This window comes from Alternaria metachromatica, assembly GCF_023757995.1.
Source record: "Alternaria metachromatica strain BMP 0045 chromosome Unknown scaffold_13, whole genome shotgun sequence".
Lineage (NCBI taxonomy): Eukaryota > Fungi > Ascomycota > Dothideomycetes > Pleosporales > Pleosporaceae > Alternaria > Alternaria metachromatica.
This window is the reverse complement of record NW_026055504.1, coordinates 869,059-887,029: the sequence shown is the minus strand read 5'-3', so window position 1 is coordinate 887,029 and position 17,971 is coordinate 869,059. Positions and strand designations below refer to the sequence as shown.

The window sequence follows — 17,971 nt, the reverse complement described above, 5'->3', positions numbered from 1 at the left end:
TCTTCGAGGGGGGTGACAAGATGTTCGTTCTTGCGCAGCCATGTTAGCAGAGAGCATTCCAAGACGCATGCAAAGTTCTGAATATCGAGAGGGTCCAGAGGGCTCTCAGGATCACCGAACCAGACGTTCAGGTCGGCAATCAGGGAAAGCACCAATTCCACCAAGGCATTAAGTGGCTCTTTGATACCCGCATTCCGACAATAATCAGTCAGATGTTGAGAAATGTTCGATTCGTAGCCTGGTGGATGACGTGGAAAGCCTGCTGTGCTGATGAAATCCAATGTAGAGGGGCTTGGCGCTTGGAAATCGTTAATAGCGTGAGCGGTCGAATGCCTGATGCTCAGTAAGCACATGCCAAACCGGTTCTGGACAGAACGCGGAAGTAGAGGCTACACACCAAAGCATAAAGGCTTGAAGAATGCGATTCGTTTTGATTGCTCCTAGTCCTCCACGCAGCTGCACCATTCTCTGCAACCCCGTTCGATGGATCTCGAGTTGGACTGCGTGGTCTTCGTGTAAATCGAAAAATGGCATACGGAGACTCTCCTCTATGGTGAGTAAGTTGAATACTGCACCAATGTTTGCGTCCGATGTCCCATCCGGTGTCAGTATCGCTGCATTGACAGCAGCAATAGCCTGTGCTCGATGGTGCAAGATTGCATCGATGGTATCTTTTCCGAACACCCAAGCGTGCAGCGCGACCGTAGCAAGCAGACTGTGCATGAAGCCTGGATTACTTATCGCCGTGCCGAACCAGTCCGACTTCATCAGAGTAGAACGATGCCGGACGTCGACGGCGATGATACCAGGCGCCATCTCTGTGGAAACTACACGGTTCAAGTCAGCGTTTGAGTACCAACAATGCCGGGCATTGAGATGTTTGGCGCCATGCAATCGGATGTAATCTAGACTTCGCACTCTCAACGCCGTTGTACAGGGTTGTCGTGCCACGAACCCAGCGACCTGGAATGTCTTGATGGAAGGAGAGATGCAGGGATAGCCACTTACAATGCTTCAACAGCTCCGACACGCTGCGGGTTACTTCGACGGATGAAGTCCGAAAAGGATCGAAAAGCTGATTGTTTGGGTCTTCTGCAGGCGCCGCAGGCTTGACCAGCAAACATCTTTGGCAGTATCCCTCACCCGGGTGGCACAGGAAAATCCGACACTCTGGGCAAACGTCCCTCTTCGCTATCGCATAATCTTCAGACTCTGGGGAAGAAAAGTAATCAGACCTGTTCGCAACAATTGGAGGGCTTGGCGTCGCCTTGTTTGACGTGGACGCACATGTACTGTTAGGACTTGCGCTTTCTGAGCTTCCAGTTTTCCTTTGCTTCGCAGCATGTTTGCTTGTTGACCATGGGTTTTTCCTGCGGGCGTTCTGCATGACAAAAGAACGAGCATTGCGACGACCTTGGCGAGACGTCTTCGCTTGAGCTGCGTCGACGAACAAAAAGTCTCGCTGATCAGACATTGTCGGTCAGAGCCACCCGGTCTCCCTTTGGTGGCTCCTTCAGGCCCTCCAGCGGTTCTTCCCGTTACAGAACTAGCAATATGCCGTATTGTCCAGTTCAGAGAGGATGTAGATGGTGGGGCTTAGCAGGGTGTAGCCGGGACGACGTTGCGCGTGGTGACTAGTCCAGACTTTCCCAGTCCATGCTCGCGGATCAACATTTTGGTACCGACATGTGCCGTGACGACGTTGGGCTGCGGCGGTATCGTCCTTGGAGTTACTGGAGGCGATGGAGGGGCGCGAGACGTGAAACTATCAAGGACCCGATTCGTGTTAGGCTGCAGAAGCGAAGTCGGGTGTGACGGGGTGCCTGCGCCGATGCCAATCTCTCGAATGATGATGCAGCTGCGCCGTCCCAAACCCGTACGCCAGATAGTTCCACGACACGGTGAACAACGCAGGGTCTCTGTCTATATATGTAGACGATGGAGCTCGCGGGTCGCTGTTACCGAAGGATCAAAAATAGCACCGGCCACGGCCGGTGGCTAACGTTGCGTGATGTTTACAGGACCTGCTGTCCAGAAAACTGGAGATGGACATGAAAGACGCCACAACCGATGCTAACAGGAGCCGGGGCACGGTAGTCTCCTATGATACAAGGCAGACTCTCAAGCGTGGGCCCAGACCTTGTATGGATACTAGATCTTCGATTGTCGGTAGCATGACATCTGAGGTTCGCGATATACCAGGTATGACGCACCCCTGGCTTTCGGCGCGTTCGGAAATACTTTTTTGTCCAGAGTGCATGTTGGACCCCCGACCACACGTACAAATAGGTTTGCAGTCCGAAAGGAAGTGAATCTGTCGGAATGCGGACCCGACGAGGACGTGAATAGGTGAAAGGCCGAGGAACAATAGAGGCTCCGGACCCCGGCACCTACTGGGCAAGCGCGACGGAACCGCGCGTACCTTGATGCTCGGAAGCTCTGTCAACCACCGCCATGCAGGCAGACGGCATTCTAGCAGGTAGGACATGGCTGCTTATTCTGCTGACTGTGGCGCTCGTATACTGACCACGTCATTGTAACATAGGCCTTTCGGAAATACCTGCGCATGTCCTCCACGCGGAATTGCTCCGAAGACAGCAGGACAACGATGAGCGACCAGAATGCGGAAGCAAAGGGGCAAAGGGCTACTACAACACACCCATACATGTCTTCGCCTTGTTCTTAATACTCACACTTAGCACTGCGGGTTCGTACGTTTCTTCGCATACCTTCCAATGCACTGCTGACCGTCTCACAGCTTGCTCCTTCCCCGTGGTCGTCAAGCGCTTTCCTTCGATACCCGTTCCCCACCAGTTCCTCTTCATATCTAGACACTTCGGCACGGGTGTCCTGATCGCGACCGCCTTCGTTCATCTCCTGCCGACCGCCTTCGAGTCCCTCACCGACCCATGTCTACCCCCGTTCTGGAACAAGGGCTATTCGGCCATGCCGGGCTTGATAGCCATGACATCAGTCTTTGTAGTAGTGGGCGTGGAGATGTTCTTCGCATCGAGGGGAGCAGGCCATTCGCATTCGACTGGCTACGAAAACCTAGGCCTTGACGATCACGCTGCGGCTGCGCGCCCGGGCCACAAGAGAAGCCATAGCTATGGGAGGTTCAGCAACGGCACACCAGGAGCGAATGGCCACATACCGGGCATCATGCTGCACGATGTCGAATCTTCAGCCAATCTGATGGCAGGTCGATCGCCGTCGTTTTCCCTCGCATCGCCGATGACGCCCAATGATTCGATAAGCCGCAAGTCCATTGACGACGACAATGACTCAGATCTTGAGATAAGCAGGGAAGAGCTCGCCCGTCAGGAAGAGGAGAACTCAGAAGACGAGTCTCGCCTGCTGCCCGGCCCCCATGCCCATAATCATGTCCGCCAACCTGGCGGCGAATCCTCTGAAGATGTGGAGAAAACGGAAGCCCAAAACAAGAAACTGCTCTTGCAATGTCTACTGCTCGAAGCTGGAATTCTCTTCCACTCCATCTTCATAGGTATGGCGCTCTCGGTCGCCACTGGCACCGCCTTCATCGTCTTCCTCATAGCCATCTCCTTCCACCAAACCTTCGAAGGCTTCGCGCTCGGCTCCAGAATCAGCGCCATTCGCTTTCCAGCCGGATCGCCGAAACCGTGGCTAATGGCTCTAGCTTACGGAACCACCACACCCATTGGCCAGGCAATAGGTTTGGCTATACACACCCTGTACGACCCAGCAAGTGAAGCTGGCTTACTAACCGTGGGATTCATGAACGCCATATCCAGTGGCTTGTTGCTATTCGCTGGCTTGGTGGAGCTCCTTGCTGAAGATTTCTTGAGCGACGAAAGCTACGTGACGTTACAGGGGAAGCGGCGACTACAGGCCTGTGCCAGTGTCGTAGCAGGGGCGTTGCTAATGGCACTAGTCGGCGCATGGGCATAGTCCCCAACGTTCTCTTCTTGTATATTCTAAGCGCATCATGCATATATCTGGCGTTATGGCTGGTCACATGCAGGCTAGCCTGCTTCGTAATCATAATCACCAGCGACTTTCGCAGAAGCCTCGGTTGGCTTGATGTTGTTGTATAAGTGTGTATCGCCACATCCACGGATGCAATGTTACATTACGGACTTGTCCGTTGCCTTCTGAGTTTACCTTTCGACCTCCTCTTGTTCTTCGGTGCTTCCAACTCTGTACAACCCCTCGGCACCGCCGTCTCCGTGATCATTCCCGATTCCAGCTTCTTTCTCCAGCGCTTTGCATCGCCTTACTAAGTCGCTCACATGAGCATCTCCGCTATTGTAGCTCAAACCAAGCAGTGCAGTCTCCAGGTTGTAGAGGTACTCTTTGTTCTCGCCACTCGGACCTTTGCCTGTGATAGAGTCAGTATAACAAACCATGGCAGACGAAACATCTCAAGCAGACAAAGCAATGAGATAAAACATACTCTCCAAAATCTTCCTCGCCAACGCGTCCGGATCCTGCGCACCCAAAAACTGCGGATTCTCCGGTAACCCAATATAAACCAAACATCTAACACTTCCCGCCTCCTCTCTCACGGCGATGGTGTTAGTGGCCTTGATGCCAGCCCGCATGCCAGCTTCGGCTTCAGTTGGTTCGGAATCGTGCGGCGGAGACGTGACCTCTGAAGTGCTGATAGCCGGATGGAACGGTGTGAACTGAATCGAATACCCGTTTATCTCGCGAATATCAAGGTATTGGCGTACTTCCTGTACCTTGGAGGCCGGGATGTGGTATGCGGCGCCCCAAACGCGTTCGGTGGACTCATGCTATTCTTCTTAGCACCAGGCCTTCTTGCAGAGGCGGATCCGGGCATATAGCTGCAAGTTGAGCAGATCAGATATAACAAACAACAACTTACAGTATCCGTCAAAGTCTCCCAATGCGCCTTATCGATCAACGTGACAACGCGTCCCGGAGCTTCGGGCGTACCGCGGTGATCTTCACTGTAGCACCTCCGTATTAGCATTACTCCAACCCCGCTTCTCCACGATTCAGTTGGAGAGTCTCCATCCATACCTCGCCTACATACGATCGTCAGTCAAGAACCGTTTTTTATCGTACCATATCGTGCCATATCTGGCACCAGCCAAGGAAAAACACATACCTGCCAAAATCTCCTCACGTATCCTTCAATGTATCCGGGAATTCGCTGATCTGATTTCCACTGTCAGATCCAGGAATGCTCTCTTTGAGACAGAAGTCACGATGGCATATTTGCTTTTCGCCATGCCATGTTCGGGCCGTACCGTAGTGTGGCGGTGGTTTCCATATCAAGCTCCTACGACCGAGGCGTTAGCTTTTCGGCTAAACGTGTTCGAAACGCATAGGCAGGTATACCCGTATCCAAAGATCCAGAAGTCGTCGTTGCTGCCGAACGTCTCAATTTCGTTTTGATGGTCCGCCATGGTCGATGATGAAAGCTCGCTGCGAATCCGATGTCCGCTTGAGGTAGGACAAGTCTGTTCTTAACGTTTCCTCAAGGTGCCGTAGTGCTAGATTATTTGTGGGGCTCTTTGCAAGGAACTTCGGGACGATAGGTAAGCAGTAGAGAGGCGCGGAACAGCATTTCGGGAATGATTGTCGTGTGAAAATGTTGGGTTGGTGCTGCGTTGGCAGCCTATATACAGCCACTTATACAGATACAGATACAGGTACAGAATCCTACGATCCGCCAGCAGCCCGGCTCATGAAGAAACCCTTCAACGGGCCCATTGCATCGACTGCTCTCAATCCGAGACTTCGTAGCCCTACGAGCGGACCCGATTCGACGCTATACAGACGATGCAATTTATCGCACACGCCCAGCATTGCATTATTCTCCGCATACCGTTCACTGGTATAGCTCTCCAACGCCAATGTCGATCCGATGTCTTGTCCGGTCTGCACTGCATGTGATATCGTCCGTACAAGCGCTGCAGCATCACCTTGGCCTTGGTTGAGACCTTGACCTGCCAGTGGATGTATGGTGTGCGCGGCATCGCCAACCAGTGCGACTCGTTCACCAGTGTAGGTATCGGCGTGCCGCATTCGAAGTGGGAAGGACGCGACTGTGCCGTCTTGCACGTGTGCTACTCGCATCGGTATCGCGTGTTCGTCGACGGGGGTATGCTTCTCTCGCCATGCTACCTCCTCTGCCTGTCCGGATGAGAGGGTGTGTAGGTACTCCAGGTCTGTTGGCGAAAGTCGGAAACCCGCGTTGACCATTGCAACGAAATCGGCCTGTGATAGTGCCTTGAGCTTCGCAGCACGTTCCGGCGTGGTACTCCATACGAGTGTCGACATGTTGCCTGGAAGTGGCAGCATAGCGATTGGGCCGGTTGGCAAGAACCGCTGGTATGCAGTCTTGTGGTCTGGACCGCCCCAACCTTGCCCTTCGAGCTTCAGACTAGCCACCACACCATGTCTGCTATAGTCGAAGCCTCGTGACTCAATGTCTGCAAATGTCCGCACGGGGCTGTTCGCACCGTCGGCCCCAACCAATAGCCTAGCAGCCAGTGTCTTCCCATTGGACAGCGTGAGGATTGGCCACGACGAGAAGTCCATCTTGTCTGTATCCGTACCCAGATCTATCGAGTTGACCTTTGTAGATGTGTAGAAATCGACACCACCCAGTTGTTGGAGCCGGCTTAGTAGAGCGGTGACTGTGTTGACGTTTTCGATCATGTAGGCGATTGTTGTGGGTTGAGACAGGTTGCGAGGCGTGAGGAGAGGTTTCGCTGTGTGCCAATCGAAGGATATCCGCGCGTCGGTGACGCCGTCCCATACTTGCATCTCTTGGTATGGTTGCACTCGGGGTGTGTTGACATGCGCCCATGCTCCAATTTCTACACCGCGCATGTCAGAGGAATACTGTTGAACATCTAACACGCTTATTCGTACCCTGCAAGTTCTTCACAGAAGCTGGAGTGAGGGAGCTGCATCTATTCGAAAAGCTATCCAAGGTCGCATCTTGTGGCAGTCGACTTTTGTGTAGATCTTGTCCCTCGATGAGCGCAACCTTGAGCCCACTTGTGATTGGCGAAGCTTTCAGTCCTGTCAGGAGACTCAATCCTGCCGGGCCGCCTCCTACGCAGACGACATCGTAGACCTCCGGCGCAGTTGCGGAGCTCGAAGCAAACCTCCGCTGAGGCCGCAGATGGACCCAGACCGCCGATCGTGACGAAAGAGCCCTGGGCCCTCTTGGTGATATTCGAGGCGGCATCACGGGCCTTTGAAGACTATCGTGACATGAACGGACGTATTCGATTCGCGGACCGCGAAAGTCGGAATGGTGGTGTCATCACAGCGTGTTTGACATGTTTGCAGCCAGACACGCTAAGATTATGTCATCAAGGCAAGTCGCGTCGACCTGCCGCGATGTTAGCGCCGGGTTCTTCCACCTTCCAAGCTTCTCCACAGCCAAACCACAACCACATCTTTGCTTCCAATTGAAATCTTCGGACCTCTTCCAAGGATGCTTCTGACGACGACGACGACCATGACGACTGGGAGCTTACGAGTTTCATCGATGCTAACGGCTATCTAAGGCGTGACGTCCCTGCAGCTGATGTTAACACCCCTCAATTGATCGTCTGGCCGTTGCTCAGTGCCAGTCAGCGGCTACTGCCAGTGAGCTAATCACAATATTACACCATTCTCTGCGGATCCTCCGTCTCTTCACCGTCGAATCCATCGCAATCCGCTTGATTCTTGCTGTTTAGCAATTCGGTATGACTTCTGTCGTGGTAATCATGACGAGTATGCCTGTATCCTGCAGGGTGCCGCCCGTTGAAAATACTAGGCACGGTACTTTTTCACCTAAGTCACCACGGCAGCGGTCTTTACCATGGCTCTAATGTATGACGGGTGACTCTCATAGGCCAGTCTTCCCAGGAACGCTCGAGATGCACGCTGCTCTCGCGTGCGTGTGCAGCGTGCAGGACCTTCTTATCTGCTCCAGATTGCTTCGCTGGACTTCCAAACTGCCACTAACCACAGAAATTCTTGTTTTTAGTCAGGCCCTACGACTGTGTCAACAATCTGGTATCTTTCAATCGAACTTCATTGGTGGAGTTCATTGGTACAAGTGAACGACTTTGGTCATTGGCGGCACCAGCATGTTCTTGCTGATCGTACCGTACTTATCGCTAGGCTATTAAAGTAACAAGAGTCATCCGACTATCGAGAACTGGTATCGGTCAACAAAATTCTCGTTTGCTTCGCTCTCATCGTCATCTCTGCCATCAGTCTCTAGCTTTCCAATGCTATGACATCTCAAGCACCTGGAAACACACCTCCCGACGAGCCTTGTGTAATTTTCAACATCAGCGAAACAGAGGTGGACCCAGAATTCTTCCAATTGCCATACCCTCCAAAGCTTTCATTGAAGCGTCAAGTATCAGAATCATTCCTCCAAACGCGTGGCTACATTAAGAAACAAAGAAGAATACACTCGAGCGGTCGTGAGACAGCGATCGACTGTCCTTGCTTGCCACCGCCAGCGTACTACATAGCCATGACTGGGCCCAGTTCAAACTTCCACAGTGCTTACTCTACCCTGCCTACCACACCCCCTACACCCGAAAACGAAACTCATCCACGAAGACCATCACAAGTCACCGAGATCATAGAGAAGGTCAACGCAAAGCTTAGGCGCCTCTTTGGTAGTCGAAGGGGATCCGTCGAGGATGTACACACATCATTCAACGCTACTGTCAGCGATCGACCGAGTGTGTTTCATACGCTGAGTGGACCACCAGAGGAATCGCATATCCAGCGTTATCCCGGAGATGTCGTTGGGATGAGTGTGGCTTCCCTACCAAATGTAAGGGAATACTTTCATGTCAATGGCGAAGTAGGCTTGGCTGCTTCCATATCACTGCTAACTGATACACCCTTTAGACAACGTTCCAGGCGAGACGAAGAAACACCATGCAAACACAGTCGAACTGCGACTTACACTACGATGGAGATGGCGAACTGGAGCAGCTTCATAGCCTCCAGTCTTATAGTACGCAAAGTACGAGATATGGAGGACGAAAGCGGAAAGACTCCCAATTCAGCTTTAGCGATTTGTTGCGACCTCGACGATTCAGCAAAGCAGAGAAAGGCAAGGGACGAATGGAATACGATGAAGAAGCTGGATCAACCTCTCAAGACCAACTCCTCCATACTGATCGAGAGACCTCATCAGATCCAGTCAAACTCCCTCTAACGGAATATGGGACTTTGCCTCTTGGACCATCTGACCAGCATGCTGGCCCTTCAACGCCGTCGTCAGCTGCAGTATCACCCATGGAACAAACCATACCCATAAGGCCCAAGCCTGTCATACCTTCAAGGCCAACGCCCACAGCAAGAAAAGTGAGCGTGCGTCTTGTACCACCTACACCTGCGCCTCCACGCGTCCAGCGGCGGTCATCGACCAGCTCCATAGTCTCCTCCTCGTCAATCTCCAGTTTCGACTCTACCAACCCAATGCCGATAGCAACCAGCATTTTCCTCCAGCGCGCACGCGACATCGTGAACACACCCAGCACGGCAACAATCGAAGTAGGTGCAAACGGGCACTCTCAACCCATCTCCATCCCATCTTCACACCACAACAGCCGCCGCTCATCCATACTCCCAGAAGGCTCAGCACGACCTCTAGACGACTCCCCAACTCTGCCTCCGTCTCTCACCGCATCAACAGCCGAGCTCCTCCGTCATGGCGACCGCCCAGATACAGCACCTTCTTCACCCTCTCTCGATCCTACTCTTGTTCCTTCTCTGGATACCATGCAAACCCTGCATCTAGGCCCGCCTCAACGAGCTCTGCTCCAGCGATCGGTATCGAGTAGTTCATCACGCATGTTTCACGTCTCCGTTGAGCATCTGTCTACGCCTACACAGCCCGTCTCGCGCTTCAGTGCCTGCTCCTCACTGGCCAGCAAACCCCCGGAACCCATTTCGCGGTTCAGTGCGTGTTCGTCTCTGGCTAGCAAGTATAGTTCAGCCGTGGAGCATGTAGATGATACGCCGGATTTCAGTATCACGCATCCTGCGCCTCCAAGCCCTGTTCCCTCTTCCTCGCCGGCACTGGAAGCGGTACCATCGCCTGTTAAGCGACGGACTGGAAGTTTGGAAGGGAGTCAGGATCTACGCGCTGTGTATATTGAGCAGGGAAGAGCGAGCGTTATAACTTGTCCTCCGCGACAGCGAAGTCCGAGGAAGAGTCTTCAGGGGAGGTGTTGGTGGGACGAATCGCCTCCAAAAGTGTATCTCTAGGTTTGTGTGGTGTTATTCGGGTTGTACCTTTGATTCATATGTAAATTGAACCCATCACAGTGCATAGACATGTAGCACATGGGAAGACATAGTAGTTCCTCATCCACGACACCTCGGCGTTCAATGTATTACAACAGCATACTAGATAATGCTACCTCTGCCCCTAGGGCCAGTGAACCAACATCCCATCACCATCATCCATTACAAATATACGCCATGAACCCCATGCAGTACAACCAAAGACAAAGCCTTGCCAGGCTGTCATGTAAAATGAGCGAAAAGGCCCAAGCTGGGTATCGAGCTAACCGAAAGGACTGGTGATGCTTTTATGCAGAAAGACGCTATGCATGAAGAAAGGACAGAACATGGACGAAGCTTAGATTGCGCGGCGAGATTGTGTAGTCCTAGATTTTACAAGAGGACGGCGAAGCCGAGGAAGACGCTGCCGAAGACGGCGGCGAGGCCGAGGCCAGCGTTGGGCATGAAGATGGAGCCAGCGCCGCCTTGGTCGTTGGAACCGCCGTTGTTGTTGCTGTCGCTGGAGCCGGTCTCAGAGGCACCACCGAAGCCGGTCACGGGGATGGTGTTTGAGGCGGAACCGTCGGTGCCGGTGGCGGCGGCGGTGGAGGCCATGGTGGTGGGAAGGGAGGTGTTGCCGCGGTACGGGTCTTGAGCTCCGCAAGGGTGGTCCTCACTGTTGACATGTTAGTTGTGTTTGTGATGAATGACTCGAGGGAACGTACCGGCAAGCGCTCTGGCAGCTGTTGTCGCCGTTGCAGTTCTCGACGCAAGTGTTTCCCCATTGTTGGCAGATGAAGTATGGCAGTGTCTGGGAGTACTCGGTGATGTTGGGCGCGACACCGTTCTCGCAGACGCAAGTGTAGGTGAGAGCGTCGGAGTCGCAGTCGTTCTGCTCGGTGGTCATGGAGTTGATGCCGGGCTGCTGGAGGCAGATGAGCGGGCATTGGGCCCTGTTCTGGTCACACCAGTAATCTGGAGAATGTTAGACGACGCGTCGTAGGTCGAATGATAACTTCTACATACCCCTAGTAGACTGCTCAACCGTGTCGGGGTCGATGGTGTATGGGTAGTTCAGCTGGGGGGTGTCTTGAGCAGCGACCAGGCCAGTGAAGGCGGCGATGCTGAGGGCGAAGACGGAACGCATGTTGATGTTTGGGAGGTGTTTGTTGACGGAGGATGAAGCGAAGGTATTAGATGATATACGGTCAGCGACAGACGTTGGACGATCAAATACAAAAGTAAACCTCAACAGCGAAAGTGATGAAGAGGCTGGAGGGAAAGGCGGCGTCCGATATATAAAGGGAGGGATGTGTCGACGGGAAGTGATGAGCTAGCGGTCGTTCGAGATAGGAAAGTTCACGGTCCGGTACGTGCACCCCCGCCTACCTTCAGCCTACCTTCTCGCCCGGGACGATGCCTGTCGGGGACGGGCTGCCGTGACTCAAGCCATAGTACTGCGGTGGAGTCGGCGTGGAAAGGGCGGCATTCCGTGGAAGATGGCAGACTGCGTGATGGAAGTTTGCCATTAATCCCTCGGCCGGACAGGGATGGGATGGACGTGTGGTCGTATTGGCCACTGGCTGCAGCGACTAGTCAGTTCTCAGGGTCTCGCATCCTAGTCGGCTCTGCGCATCATTCGGTTGAGACGAGCGAGGCCAGCGCCGCCAATTCTCCAGACATCGTCAACAAGACACTAGACGCGACTGCATCTGGCTGCATGCACCGGCGAGCATATCTACCCCTCACACACCCACGCGGCATTCTAGATACCAACCGCCCTCCCGTTTGACGCGCCACCTGCCCAGCCATCTCCTGTAAATGGATGGAGCCGGCGAGCTTTGAAACTGGAGACCCGTCTTCGTCGCCAGCCCGAGATGGGCCAACCCCCGCCACCGTCACTGTGGTCCCACCCTACTGGCAATCCCACCAGCGCAATGCCTCGTATCTGAGCAACTACTCTGCTGACAACGGCCGCCCCACCCCCATCGGCCTCGAGGACCATACGGATGAGGACTCGGACCACTGCAAAGTCCTCTGGGCCAAGGGTGTCACGATAGATGATTACGTTGTCATCAGCGGGCCGTCACCGGGCTTTGGAGCTTACGTCGTCTTTAATTGTACGGTCGAGACACTGGATGTACGTTCCCAGCCGCATGGAGATGCGCTAGCCTGCCCGGCGATGTCCTCGCAGCCAATCATCTGCACGAGATTGTTTTTCAAAAAATGGTTTCATGCATAGGGCCCGTGGTGGACTGCCATCTCCAGGTGATGAACCATCATGCATATGCTAACTGTGACAGGGTGGCCCCATGAAGATACGCAAGAGGTTGGCCATCTTCTGTCCCTTTCGATTCTCTCTGCTGATCGTACCAGATACTCCGAGTTTGAAGATCTGCACACCAAGCTGCTCCAGACGTTTCCTCATGCCGCGGGTTCCATGCCGCACTTCCCACCCAAATCCGTAATATGTAAGTCACATGGCCGCCTGCAGCATCACTCCACCAAGCAATATAGTGCTAACGCGTCGGGCATAGCTCGCTTTAGGCCCCGTTTTCTGGAAAAGCGGAAACAAGGACTCTCGTACTTTCTCAAGTGTGTTTATCGATAACAAAGCTAGCGCATATCGACTGACTATTAATAGTTGCGTTTTGCTGAACCCGGAGTTTGCTGGGTCGCCCGTCTTGAAGGACTTTCTCTTCTCGTGATCGTGTGGCTTTGAGGTTGTATTGACACTGGTGTTGATGTGTGAGTGGCATAAGAGTTGGATACGCTGTTGTTGTTGATTGTGTGGTGCCAGGGTGTGCCCAGCTGCCATGCAAGTGAATCTTGCTTGACATTTCTCAATTGCTTGATCTCTCAATCTCTCAATTGCACATACAAGGAAAGGACATCCTATAGTCAGTTCTAGCGAAGCGTTATGATGTTCAAGTTGATGGTGATGTCGCCCACTCGTACTGATTGGCTACCAACGTCAGTGGCGCTACGCTTCCAAGTATCTCACATGCGCTGTACTGCAATTCGTTGAATAATCTTCTGATGTACATGGCGATATCGAGATGGGAAGGTCTGCTATAGGGCTTAATCCAACCTCATCCATATTTGCAGTGTCTGGGTGAGGCGTACGGGAGCGCCGTGGGTGCAGCAGCTCGTTTGGCAAACTGCGCGGGCTCTGCCACTCGACGACCCCCTAACGGCTCGCGTTTTGGCACATCTCAGCGCGACATCAATGGCAGCTCCACAATGAATAGCTGAAAGATGACCCAGCGAATCGCGAATGATCTCAAGTCTGATCACTACCATGGCCAACGCCGTTCGGCCTTCGCTGCTGCGGAGCTCGAATGAACGGCAGACCAGGCTCAACTTCCTGCCCGTGTCGCGCGATGACGCCCACCCACAAGCCCAGCGCAACCACAACCACGCGCCCGTCGCGACAAGACGGGCCTCGAAAAGCGGCCCTCTGCTTGCGCGCGCCGACGACGACGGCGCCGTCAAGCCCGTCGCCCACACGCCTGCAAAACCTCCGCCGCCTGCGCGCACCAGCAGCAGGAAGCGGCCAGCCACTGCCCTCGAGCCCGACGCGACCGACACGAGACCGCCGACCAAGATTACCGTTACACAACCACATGGCGAGCTGCTGCGCATCACCAATGGCGTCGCCGCGCCCCTGGGCATCGACGCCGACGACGTGCCCTCTGCGAGGTCCACGCCCCGGCCTGGCAGCTCCGGCAAGCTTGCTGCGCCCCCAGCTGTCCCCGCCCCGGCGTCCACAGCTTCCTCCACCACCACAGACAAGAGGAGCCTGCGGAGCCACGATGGAGGGTCGCGGCTGAAGAGCGACCTCGCCGTCTACTTTGCCAACTACGACGACATCATTGCCGGCGTGCCCAAAGAGGATGGTAGGTCACTGTCCCTGTCACATGTCACGATATAGCTCTGATCGCGTGCAGAATTTCTCGATGTCGACACGCCCATATACATCGTCGACGAGCCCATCAAGGCCAAGACACCAGAGCCCCCGCGAAGCTCAGTAAGCCCGACGCGGTCACGGAAAGCACGACACTCGTCCCCTCCGCGCCATGCCTCGGATCCGTCAATACTCCCGGCCCAGTCCTCGACTACATTCACAGTCCTCAACTACGCCTCCATAGCCAATGCCATCTCCCACAATGACGGCGAAGACCCGCTCGCCGACTCCGTCTTCTTCACACAGCACCGGCGTGCCGAGCGCAAGGAGAAGCAGCTGCGGAATATCGAAAAGGAGCGCGCCATGCACGAGAAGGTGCAGTTGGAGAGACTCCTCGACGGACTGCAGGGCCCAGACTGGCTCAAGGTCATGGGTATAACGGGCGTGACAGACGGCGAAAGAAAAGACTGGGAGGCGAAGCGCGACTACTTTGTCCGGGAGGTAGAAGCCCTCGTCGACAAGTTCCGCGTCTGGAAAGAAGAGGAGAAGCGCTTGCGTGCTGAGAAGGAAGCAGCGCTCGCCGCGAGAGAAGAAGACGAAGAAGAGGATGGTGAGGAAACTGAAGACTCAGATAACATTGTAGTCCGCAGCCGCGATCCACCACCACCACGACAGCAGCCCAAAGAGCCCGAGCCACCGAAACCACGGCGGCCGCCGCGTCCGCATGGCTTCCTCCTCCCCTTCGTACCACCCGAACCCGCAGCGCCATTCAGTTCCTTTTACGCGAAACCACACCTCCGCGCTGCAGCCCTCGGAAAGCATAGACATGGGCGCAACGCATCTGCATTCGGCCAGCCCATACCCGAGTTCGTAGAGAAAGAGTTTGAACTCCCAGAAGGTTTCATAGATCCGCAGTTTCTCAAAGACAACGCGCGACAGAGACGGAGACGGAAGAGGGAGAGTGGTGTGAATACAGGGGCGGGCGCGAGTGGAAATTAGTGCTTTTCTTTCTTACTTACAACATGGGCCGGGGTTTCCAAGATTCTATACCCTCTTATAAATACTGTCGAGCAAGTCGAAAGCTAGGGTTCTGTGGCGTTTTTGTTTGATAAGGCATGGGGTTTGGAGGTGTGGGACTAAGTGAGGGTCTCACGCCGAGTGTATATTATATGAGGAAACGGAATCTAAGATCGTTCCGTTCTGAGATCAGGTGTTCTGGTGCTGGTGCGTGTGGTCCGTGGAGTTCGCAGTGAAGAAGAGTGGTTTTGATTGAGGCACGTACTTCTGTCGTTTGGTGTGGTACTGCTGTTGATCCAGTTCGTCCGGTCTTCCATCTTCCAGCAGCGGGTCTCACGTGCTCGGGTCCTATTCTTCGCGTATATAAATTCTTCTTTCCTACATGTCTCCCCTTCTTCTCTTCATCACACAGTCTGCGGGCTTTTCTCCAAAGCAATGTCAGATCGCACCCATGACCTGGCTGCTTGGTCTGCCTTCCTCAACAAAAGCAGTTCAACGGAGAACCATGATTTTTGGCCTGGTTCTTCTTCCTTCAAAACGACCTTCTTTTCAAAACACATTCTCTACTCTTCATGAGACTGTGTGGAGCCTCCTTCTCCTCTATCCGAGTACCAACAAAAACCCATCATGCCTTTACATGTGGTCCTTTTGGATCCGTTCCTTCTCGTGGTATAACAAGAAGCCATCACCAAATTTCAGCCTGACAAGTGTGATGTCTCGTTCCTGGTCTGCGGGTTCAAAAAACTCCGACATCCATGCCATGTCTCAATCCAACTCCCAATGTTGCCGAATACACATGAGTTATGCACTCGATTCGTTTTGAACAACTCATGGTTTGCCGCCTACCGAAAATACAACAGGGAACAAGACATGTGCTCTCGCCGCGATTGTGGTCTCCAACCTCCAAAATAAGATTAGTGAGAGCATATGGAGTGCTCATGTCGCCGTCCGCTCGATTGTAGGAAGGACGTGTTTGGCATGACCGATGGCTAGCTTAGCAGGGTGGGCGGGTATATAAACCCACTGTCTACCTCCTGTTGTCTCTTCTTTATACCACATCATCTTCTTTATTACCAAAATGATCCAGGCATACATGGATGACTGTGCGGCTTCCTTCTGCTCTCTACAAACTATCCCCAACAACAAGTTATGGATTCCGCTGTTCCACTCTGTTCTGCAAGACCAAAACAGGCTTTGAAATCAACCATGCTTCCGCTTTCTTGCCACTTCTTCTCTCATCAAAAGAGCGACGAACAGTATGCATGTCGTCGGCTTGTGCCAATCGCCTGCCACTCAAAGTCTCCGACGAGTTGAGTTATGTGTTGAGTCGTCTGCGTGGAACTTCCGTGAACGGTGATCACTGGAGGATGCTTGAGTGATGCATCCGGTCGATCGCTTCATTCGGAAAGAGTCAAATCATCCCACACTCATCAATTTAAGCGCCTGAAGTTTTAGATGTCGGTGCTGTTCGCCGGTAGAGGTACGCCTGCCGAATGCGGAAGGGGCAGAGGCTGTCAAATCCCATTCTCGAAGTACTCACCTCCCGCCACCACCACACACACCCACACGCCAATGCGTGACCCAACACGATACCCCGAGCCCGACGGCTCACCACGAAGATATTTCTCACAGCACGCCATGCGCGATGAATCTGCCGCTGATGCGGCAAGTCTAACCGCCGTCTCTCGCATGAACCCATTTGCTGCACTCGCAGCATGCTTTCCAAGATCGATCGAAGACAATATCACGACTGAAGCGAAGATCACAGAGACAATTGATCGAGAAACGCAACACGGCCCATCATTCAGCGAATAGAGACGTACGCTTGAGAGTCGACATGTAATCGCTCTCGGAGAGCAGGAGCGTCAGCTCCGACGCGAATGCGATAGCGCTCTTCAGATTCAGAAGCAGCAGATAGACATCGAACGTGACAACGCCCTTCAGGAGCAGAAGCAGGAGCTTGAGAGCGAAAGAGACATCGCCCTCCAGGAGCAGAAAGCCCAGCTTGAGCAGAAGCTGGAAGAGGAACTAGACTTTGCTGGGAAATCCTCATGCGGGAGACAGAAGGTAACGACTTCACCCTGCAGCAGTTGCTGAATTAGATCACAAAGGCTAGCCAGTACTTTGGCTTCGAGCTGTCAGAAGACATCGATCCCATCTGCAAGATAGAGCAGTTCGCTCTCCTAGCAAGGCTCAACACCTCCAGGATGTGTCAAGCAGCGTTTAATAAGTTGTTGCATCGTCTCAACGTTCCCCTGGAAAGGTGGCCTTCAGTTTCGGAGCTCCTTAACCAAGAGCATACCAATAAATATATAGCAGTCCTCACTAGCTAGGTGGACAGAATAGTCCAAGCCTGCGAGGATAGAGTCGACACAGAACAGTGCTGCACTACCGATGTCCAACGCGCTTCACTCATCTCAAAGTTAAAGGTCATAGACCAGGTCAGTAGGACCATCGGAGACCTGAGAGAGCAGATAGCAGCGAACGACAAGTTATGGGCCGAGGTGGTCTCAAGATCAGAGGCGTGCTTGGCCGCGAAAGATCAACACATCGATGCCCTAACAGAGCGTCTCAGATTGCAGACGCAGATGCTAGATGAGAGACACGTCCTACTAGTGCAGATGGCAGATGCAGCTGCAGCATCAGTAGGGTAGAGTCAAGATGTCTTGCTGATATACTTGTGTGCGAAGACCCGATATGTAGCTGAATTTGATCAACATCAACGTCATGGCATCCTCGCCCTTATCCTTCACGTCTTCATGAATACGT

The 17,971-nt window shown here is 53.5% G+C and overlaps 4 protein-coding genes across 4 annotated transcripts; 2 read left to right on the top strand and 2 right to left on the bottom strand.

The window, feature by feature from the left end:
• Positions 1–3,109: 3,109 nt before the first annotated feature.
• On the top strand, positions 3,110–3,930 carry J4E83_006303 (uncharacterized protein; the record flags this gene model as incomplete). Its single annotated transcript, XM_049333217.1, has 2 exons — positions 3,110–3,116; positions 3,137–3,930. 2 exons carry the CDS (start codon positions 3,110–3,112, stop codon positions 3,928–3,930), a joined length of 801 nt encoding a protein of 266 aa, XP_049187907.1.
• Positions 3,931–5,673: 1,743 nt separating this feature from the next.
• On the bottom strand, positions 5,674–7,213 carry J4E83_006302 (uncharacterized protein; the record flags this gene model as incomplete). Its single annotated transcript, XM_049333216.1, has 2 exons — positions 5,674–6,836; positions 6,976–7,213. 2 exons carry the CDS (start codon positions 7,211–7,213, stop codon positions 5,674–5,676), a joined length of 1,401 nt encoding a protein of 466 aa, XP_049187906.1.
• A 3,458-nt stretch (positions 7,214–10,671) lies between these two features.
• On the bottom strand, positions 10,672–11,425 carry J4E83_006301 (uncharacterized protein; the record flags this gene model as incomplete). Its single annotated transcript, XM_049333215.1, has 3 exons — positions 10,672–10,954; positions 11,004–11,253; positions 11,305–11,425. The coding sequence occupies 3 exons, from the start codon at positions 11,423–11,425 to the stop codon at positions 10,672–10,674; spliced, it is 654 nt and encodes a 217-aa protein (XP_049187905.1).
• A 2,154-nt stretch (positions 11,426–13,579) lies between these two features.
• On the top strand, positions 13,580–15,184 carry J4E83_006300 (uncharacterized protein; the record flags this gene model as incomplete). The annotated part of the gene is made up of 2 exons (XM_049333214.1): positions 13,580–14,177; positions 14,229–15,184. The coding sequence occupies 2 exons, from the start codon at positions 13,580–13,582 to the stop codon at positions 15,182–15,184; spliced, it is 1,554 nt and encodes a 517-aa protein (XP_049187904.1).
• Positions 15,185–17,971: the final 2,787 nt, after the last annotated feature.